Below are 8,426 nucleotides of genomic sequence, written 5' to 3'. Positions count from 1 at the left end.
GATGATGGTAACTGACCACGCCCTTTCCGGTTCCGGTTCCCAAAATTTTCACGTCAATTTAAAAGATAATTTCCAAATAAATAAAGTAAAATCTCATGTAGGTTTGTCTTAAAGCGCTCAGTGAACTACATCGTCTGTATCAAACAACTAATCCAGTTATTGTAAAATTGAGCGTCAGATCAATTGATAATAAAATTAAACACTTGTTGGTAGGTATCTTTACGCTCAGTTTTAACACCATATTCTGATTGGAAAAGAATCATGAACAACTTTCAGACATTCTTTTTTAGTTGTTTTTTTTTTTATTATTATTATTAGAATTCCCTTAATTGACATTGGAAAAATGAGGTACTGTGTCTAAATGACAAAGAAAAATGAGCCTTATAATCATGACGACAATAAGATGGAGAAAAAAAAAAAAGAACAAAAAACACATTTTGATGCATGATTGCCAGAATAAAGAAACAGGATAGTCATGTGGGACACGACGACCTCTTACATAATCCTAGTAAGTGTTTTTACTGGAGTCACTCAGAGGACAATCAGCTGAATTTTATGTACAGATCTGAGGAGTGGAGTGTGTTTTTTTTTTTCTTGAGAAGAGAGCGCTGACAGCAATGAGTGCAGTCCCCGAGCAACATGAGGAAACAGCTGGCCATCAAGTTAAGACGCCTGGCGTCACTGAACAGCAGAGATACCTACGAGACGTACCAGCAGATGCAAAATATTCTCACTTTGTTTGTGACCACTGAGCTGAGACGGGTAGATGAAAACAATATTGTAGAAAAGCAAACTAACTACACAAGCTACCAGAAGATTCCACTACATTGATTTCACCTACCAAACTGAGAAGTCACAAAGCATTCAAAGATTAAACAGCATCTGTGTTGAAAAGACTGTCACTGTTCCTGTAAAGCTAACATCTTCAAATATCCTTCATTCAGTCAGTCAGTGCAGGAGTCTTTACCTCTTAACTTAAACCACCTTTAATCAGTCATATGTTCATGAAGTGTGTTGTAAGAAAACATTTATATGGATTAAATGGTCCACATATTGCAACAACACAGCCAAAAGTCTTCAAACCAATACAAAACAAAAAGATAAAACAGACACTCAGCACCGTTTTTTTTAACCAAGCAAATAAGCCTTCAGCTCTGCATCCACGTCTTCATTCTTACATGCTTTTAGGAAGGCAGGAACAGCCGAATACAGAAGCTTATAAGAGCTACACATGTACACCAACAACTAACTTCATCCAAGAGCTACAGGGAAATAAATAAGTGTCACTTCAGTAACCATGAAAAACTCCTAACAATCCACAACTACGTGCCGTCAGTTTCGAGATCAACACGCAACCTCACAGCTCCTCTCAGGGGCGTTTAAGCATGATGCCGAGACTCGACTATTACCGTCAGAAATGCTCATGAGACATGTGACCGGGGGGGGAGGGGACGTGTGAGGGGGAGTCCAGAGAGACGCTACATGATGGTTGTGGACTGTGTGAGGGGAGGAGAGGGCAGAGGAGTGTGTGGTCATGTGGTTCGAGGGCTTTTTTTTTCTTTGCTGGCAGGTCCGACGTCCCCGCCTTATGCCTCCAGCTCGAAGCCCATGCCCACTTTGTGTCCGCCGGCGTTGAAGTTCTTCCCGTCGATCAGGGCTGAGAGGGTGACCTTCACGCCTGCGGGGACACAGAACAGTTAGAGGGTTAATCAAACAGTAACACAAGTAAACCAGCTGATGGACAGAGCAGCAACCTACGAGTTACAGTTTTTGTCAAAGGAGGCTGGTGGTTATGGAGAGAGAGACAGCAGCTTCGATTCTGTGTCGTTTTTGTCTGACAGCAAGGTAAAACTGTGAAAATATTCAAAATATAGCATACATCTTAAAAGATCGACATTTTTAGCTGCTGCCACCGTCCACACAAGTAATCCTGCTGCTTCCTCCAAGCATGCTTACTGCCATCAACTGTATAATGTACTGATAATGGATAAAGACTGTCTCATAGCTGTGTGACAGTCATACCAGGCAAAATAAGTAAAGTAAGAAGGTAAACCAATAGGGACAACATGGCTGACAATTATATCGCAAATCCTTCAGCACTTCCAAACTAAAAATAATAATTTACAGCCCCCTGCAGCATCTTGTTACACCTGTTTAACGTCTCTTAAATCACACAGACTGTAGTTATAGTGAGTAGATCCGTTTATAAGGTGGGATGTCTTTCATAGCAGAGGACATCAGTTTTTTTAAGGTTGCTCTCAGCATCTTCTAATGCAACTCTGAGCTCAGAACTGCAAACCCCATTTAATTAAGGACGCCTCCTAGTGGTGACATGAGATACTGTCCAGGAGGAACAAACATCTGGGTGGATGAGAGCACCACTGATTACCTGGCCGAAGACTCTGGGTGTAGCCGACTCCAATCAGACTGGCATTGTTCACTTTGGCCTGTGATGTAAAAAAAAACAAGACATGAAACAAAACATCACAACATGTTTTAATCGAGCTTTCCTCAACAACAATTCATTGAGATTAAATTAGAAAAGGGTCACTTACAGACAGAGAGGCGTCTTTGTCCAGCTTGTATTTGGCAGCGATGCCGAAGCGAGTGTTGTTACTGCCGGCGGTCCAGGCCAGAGTGACCGCTGTCTCCAGCTCGTCGTTCACCTTCTGGTAGATGGAGCCGCCAAACTCGGTGCCGTCGTTACTGAGAGAGAAGATTCAGAGCGGTTCATCTACAGATCGTCTACCTGCAGATATTTCTCTTCCCCAAATATCGTAAGTTCAGCATTTCAGTTAAAGCCATGAAACTGGAAAGAATATTTTTGTGCTTTCTGTTAAATATTTGTGTTCTCTGCTCTCCAGTCCAGAAGTCTGTGGAGTACTCACACGTTGGTGTGCAGCTGGAAGTCTCCGGCCCTGTATCCGAGGGCGAAGTTGTTCTGGGCCAGTTTGGACTTGGCTGTGTCAAAGGCCATCTGGTATCCGGCCAGCCAGCCCTCGTAGCCCAGCACGGCGGCGGCGTGGATGATGGGACCCTCGAAATCGACGTCACAGCCCAGGTTGACAAAGTCGCGCTTGTAGCCCGTCTTCAGCTTACCGCTCTTCTTACTGAAAAATCGGTTTTGGGGTTAAACGTTTGTTTACTCCGACACTGAAGAACCATCAACACACAAATTGGAGATACTTGACTCAGTCCCACACACACAGGTTGGGGCTTTGTGAAGAACATTTTCCACAATTTATTTTGACATTTTGTGGAATATTACTCCTGAAAATTAGATTAATAATTGTTAGTTGCAGCCCTGGAGAGAACAGACACACAGCCAACTACAGCTCTGACTTTAGTGTTCTCATTACTTCTGCGCCTGACCCCGATGTTTCCTGTAATCCCATTTTATCACCGATTCAGTCAAATAAAAAGGTAGTCTCACCCCGTGTTTGGTACAAAAGATGTATCCAAGGCGACCTTCAGCCCTTGAGTCAGCTGGAGGGAAAAGAAAACTTGTGTAAGACTTCAACAATGTACTTTTATCAGTTGCAAACACAAGTGTGAACAGGTGACGTTCCCACACGCACCTGGTCCTCCACGGTGACTTCAGTGGCCAGCGTGTTGTCTGTGTTCCACTTCTGGTTGAAGCTCAGGCCCAGTTCCTTCATCTTGTATTTGGTCTCCAGGCTCCCTGAGGCCTTCCCTGTGTCTGTGTTACTGGAGCCAGATGTGTTGAACTCCTGATGGGAGGACGAGGAGGACAAAGCATCAGTGTGGACATCCCACATAATAAAGGTGATATAATCAGTGTGTAGATTATCAGAGAACATCCAAAGCATTCACAAAAACAAGTGACAACTTAAAGTTACGATCACAGAGAGACCAAACTTAATAATTACTGAACTGTGCCAAAATAAAATGGGTATATAAGAAACGTAGAAGTCTTTACATGTTGGACGGACAAGTGTGAGACGACCAAACAGCCCGAACATAAATCCAAGCAAAACACCAGAACAAGTGAAGGACAGAGAGTGGACAGAAGAACACACTGAGAGGTTTAATGAGTGCTGATAATGTGATTATTATTTTAATTCAGTGTGACAAAGTGCTTAAAAAACAAAAAACATTTTCAAAAAAGGGGGGGGGCCTAAATTGAGATTGCAACTACTTTGTAAATGATCCATAAAGCTGCCAGAAACCTCATTTTCTTTTAATTGTATTCATATTTTATATTATTCAACATCAGTACGAAGGCTGAACAAGCACTGAAAAATGCTAAACACTACTGAAACTCACAACCAGGACAGTTCTCCAGATAAATACTGTATTCATACAGAAATAATTAAGTGGTCTGGGTGATATCCTGCTCTTCCATGTCTGATATCAGTGGGTTAATTACTAAACCTTCATGCTGAGTAGGGAGCTAGGAAGCTGAGTCAACGTTCAGATTAATAACTGATGATGGAGGTCTTCAACACTCATGTATCAGGAAGTAATTAGTGTTAAGGCTTCTTCACATGAAAGTCACATCATAACGGATTTATAGTGAAAACATATAGCACATTTTTATGTTTTCCAGGTGACTACCCACCTCAACACAAACAAACAAAAGAAACAGACAAAAAACAGTTGGATGTCAAGCTGCAACAACAGATTAGTTGTCAGCTGTTCAGTTAATCGCCAACTAATTTGATAATTGGTTTAAATAAAAGAAACAAAAGTCTAAATTCTCTGAATCCAGCTCCTTAAATGTCATTACATTCTGGTTTCTGTCCTCCTCTGACAGTAGGCTGAATATCTTTGAGTTGTGGAGAAATCACGACTCTGATGGACTTTTTGTTTTTTTACTATTTTCCGACATTTTACGAATCAAACATCTAATGAAGTGAGAAAATAATCAACAGATTAAGACACTAAATCACTGCTGTAGAGTGACGAGAATCCAACCTGCAGGTCTGTGAATCCAACTTTAACTGTGTTATTTTAAATTATTATGTAGCTCTAAACTTAAAATAACTGACAAATATATTAGATTCAAAGACATTCTCCAAAAAAATGTGAAAATCAAAAGAAAGAGTTGAGAGTGATGTGACAGCACAGACAGCAAATAATAGTTAAAAACATGAATATTCATGCTGTGTGAATGATTAACACAAAAGACCGAAAGAAAAACATTCGGACCGTGATGTGAACAGAGAGAAACGATGAGTGACTGATGATGGCGGCGGTTATTTTATGAATGAACAGCTTGTCAGCTCCGACTCCGATCTTACCATCTACATTAGAGCGCGAGCAGTCCGGTACAGACGGCAGCAGCATGAAGACAGAGCAGCGGTTAGGAAGAGGCAGGCAGAGAGACAGACAGGCCACAAAATAATTACAGGCTCGTCGTGTTTCTCTACGGCAGAGCTCATGTTCAGCCAAGCAGGACTGCATCAGCACCGCTCGTCAGAACCTGGAAACCTTCAAGCTCCAGGTTACAGGTCAGTTTAAAGCTGTGATGGGAGGAGGGTTACAGGGGGAGATGGACTGAGCAGAAAATGACTTCAGGTTATAAAAAGAAAACAGAAAAGTGTCCTCACCACTCCACTTTGTGATTTGGTCTTGAGGTCCAGCTTCACAACTCCAAAGCCTGGACAGTTTAAAAAGACAAGAGATGTGTGTCAGCAGAAGTCAGGTGGGGGATGAAGCAAATAAATCAGATTTATAAAGGAGCGGTTTTGACATTTTGGGACATGTTAATCCACTTTCTCACCAAGCGTTCGATAAAAAAAACACTCCATAACCACTTTATATCATTTTATCTATATAGCTCATATAGTATTTAAAAAAACATTTTAATCGATAAATCAATTATGAAAATGGTTGATCATAATCTTGGAGTGTTTGTTGCCACCAACATTGAACGTTTTCATCATCCTGTTAAATCAGCTGCACATTGGAGAGGCGTCTCTCATCCTAGACTCGATGAAACACCAGATCTGAACAGACTCTGTGTTTCAGGAATTCCTAAACAGTTAATAATTTACTCTCTGGGCTAAATCAGTACTCACCATAGCCCTTGCTGAATATATCCTTGGCAGCCTTGCCCAGGTCTGAGTATGTAGGAGGGACAGCCATTGTGCTGGAGGAGATAAAGTCATGAATGTGATCAGTGCCACGTATTTCACAAGTCACAGAACAAACCAGAAAGCAGGTTGCAGCACACAGTTTCTGCACAGTTAAAGGCCTTAATCAGGGGCGAGAGTCACATTTGAGTCGTCCATGATGTTGCACCACTAGCAAAGCTTATCCTGAATGAAGGCAGGGTGCAGGAGAAGTCAGTGGGGGGTTGTCAAACACCCAGACAATGGAATAACTGTCATTCAATTAAACAACCAAGAGTCCCAGTGAGCTCCAGCAGAAGGGAACATGCTGTTCCCTTCAGAGGAGGCTGGGATGCTAACAACACATGGGCTCTGCATCCTTCTGAGCCAAGAAGACTAAAAGGCTGAGCAGGAAGTGCACCACGAAAAACACATCTAAAACCAAAAATGAGCACTAATATACACACACACATACATGAAATAGTTGAGCTAGCATCAGAACAAAAGGGCTCTCAGTCTCATCATATCTCAAGGTTGTAAAAAAAAAAGAAAAGAGGCCTTCATCCTGATGATTCTGACGTCGAGACAAACGCAAAATATGACTGGAGATGCGTCCTGTCCACTGTATGAACAGCTGGAGAAGATACATCCCCAGGTGAACGATGCTAAAGCTACTTGCCTCATTTGTTATGTGGGACAAAGGACAACAGATGGGCCAGCGGAAGAGGTGAGGTGCGGGGGGGTTTGACAGCTAGCTAGCTGGTGTGTGTGGAGCTGCAGTAACAAGCTAGCTAACTAGCAAGAAAAAGGGACACGACAGATGCGCTTGAATGGCTGGTTAGTTAATGTTCATTGTAGTCTGCCTGTCTGTCTGTCCTCTCAAAACACGCACACACACACACACACACACACACACCCCTTACCAGCCTGCAAGTCTCAACCCCAGCTGACAAGGTGGCTAACTGCGTAGCTAACGTTACAGTTTTAAATCTCCGTACTATCACACAGGAGAGCCATCATGCACGGATTAAACTGTGCATTACAAGGCTAAACATCATTACATAACAGACTAGCTAAATCGCTCAGCATGCTATGTGGCTAACCTTGGAGAGAACACGTACCTTTATGTAGCAATTAATGACGTGAATTATAAAAAAGGTAAATGATGATGTTCAACGCTGTGTGTGAAATCAATAAACACAGTTTGGTCTCCTTACCGGTGCAAAGGTGTTTTGGAAGGGGAGTCTGCAGAGCCTGGAGTGTGCCTGGCGTGATGCTGCTCAGTGGATTGACAGCTAGCTTAGCTTAGCACTGTCTATAAGGGGAACAGGGCACAATGAAGGAGACATATGGCGCATGCGCGGTATCAGTGCGAAAAGCGAACGAAGAGTCAAGAAAAGAGCAAGAGATGAATCTCAATTCGGGTTTTACACGAGTTGCGGAACGTTTAATGGAAAACAACCGGGCAGAAATGGCCAATAAACGTTTATAAACGATCAATAATTGTTTTTGGTTAATTTATATGATGTTTATGAACATGAGAGCCAACACAGGGGCTTCTGACCTCCCGACCCCCACCTCTGTGGCTGACCCGAGGGGGGAGGGTTGAATAAAGCCAAAACATATGCAGGCTGAGATTCACTAGTTAGATTTTATTTTAATGTAAACACTATAAGTACATATGTTTGTTTAAATTTCAAGTAAAAAATCTGCAGTCAAAGTAAAACTACATACAAGTATTTGTTATACAGACAGTGTGATTGCTGTGTGTATTGCTGTAGGCCCATGCCACTAACATTACTGCATCATTAACCTGAAACTGTATAATCAAAATACAATTTATGATCTACAATTACACGTTAATACAAAACTTAATTGATCCCCCAAAGGTGAATTCACAGGCTGACTGGCAGTTTATAAGGACATTAAAAAAACTGCTCCACCCTTAACAGCTGCCACATTAAACCTTCAATAATCATGATTCAATTATATCATAGATTTTAGTTTGAAATGGGTCTGCCACTTTTGGTATTTTTTATCTTTAGATGTTTTAACTATTTATAGGTTAGTGATGTATGACTACTTTTTCCACTGCTGAAAAGTAACTACAGTACTAAATAATAGCGAATTAATAAATTTAGACAAGCTCAATAATTCCTTCTGAAATATAATAATTAATTTAATAATTATTTTAGCAAACTATTACATTCATAAAATAGCTTGAAAGGTTTCCCTTCTCTTTTACATTTACAGCTTTTAAATCACGTTTTACTTCCATTGGAAAGTTTTAATCTGAAAAACCAGAAAGTGGCAAAAAAAATAAATTTAATTTAAAATATTCTCCTTTTA

General features: G+C 41.3%; 1 protein-coding gene across 2 annotated transcripts; it reads right to left on the bottom strand.

Annotated features, from left to right (window-relative positions):
- Positions 1 to 368: 368 nt before the first annotated feature.
- zgc:56235 (uncharacterized protein LOC393186 homolog) lies at positions 369 to 7,450 on the bottom strand. 2 transcript variants are annotated; one of them, XM_037117035.1, is made up of 10 exons: positions 7,295 to 7,449; positions 6,045 to 6,115; positions 5,574 to 5,623; positions 5,265 to 5,267; positions 3,579 to 3,731; positions 3,434 to 3,486; positions 2,889 to 3,110; positions 2,556 to 2,706; positions 2,390 to 2,447; positions 369 to 1,678 (listed from the first exon to the last, which is right to left on the bottom strand). In XM_037117035.1, exons 2-10 carry the CDS (start codon positions 6,109 to 6,111, stop codon positions 1,587 to 1,589), a joined length of 849 nt encoding a protein of 282 aa, XP_036972930.1. In that variant the 5' UTR covers positions 6,112 to 6,115; positions 7,295 to 7,449; the 3' UTR covers positions 369 to 1,586. The 2 variants fall into 2 exon arrangements, with proteins under 2 accessions (XP_036972930.1, XP_036972931.1); XM_037117036.1 differs by lacking the exon at positions 5,265 to 5,267 and having other exon boundaries at positions 7,295 to 7,450.
- Between the last annotated feature and the right edge of the window lie 976 nt (positions 7,451 to 8,426).

The sequence above is a fragment of the Acanthopagrus latus genome, chromosome 12, assembly GCF_904848185.1.
Source record: "Acanthopagrus latus isolate v.2019 chromosome 12, fAcaLat1.1, whole genome shotgun sequence".
Lineage (NCBI taxonomy): Eukaryota > Metazoa > Chordata > Actinopteri > Spariformes > Sparidae > Acanthopagrus > Acanthopagrus latus.
Note: the sequence above shows the minus strand (reverse complement) of the source record. Positions and strands in the feature narration are given on the sequence as shown.

Bases quoted from the DNA above. Each gene is read 5' to 3' on its own strand.
- zgc:56235 (XM_037117035.1), bottom strand. From the start codon at position 6,111: ATGGCTGTCCCTCCTACATACTCAGACCTGGGCAAGGCTGCCAAGGAT. The intron at 3,487-3,578 runs GTGCGTGTGGGA...TTTTCCCTCCAG, and splicing joins AAGTCACCGTGGAGGACCAG to CTGACTCAAGGGCTGAAGGT. The intron at 2,707-2,888 runs GTGAGTACTCCA...CTTCTCTCTCAG, and splicing joins TTCCAGCTGCACACCAACGT to TAACGACGGCACCGAGTTTG.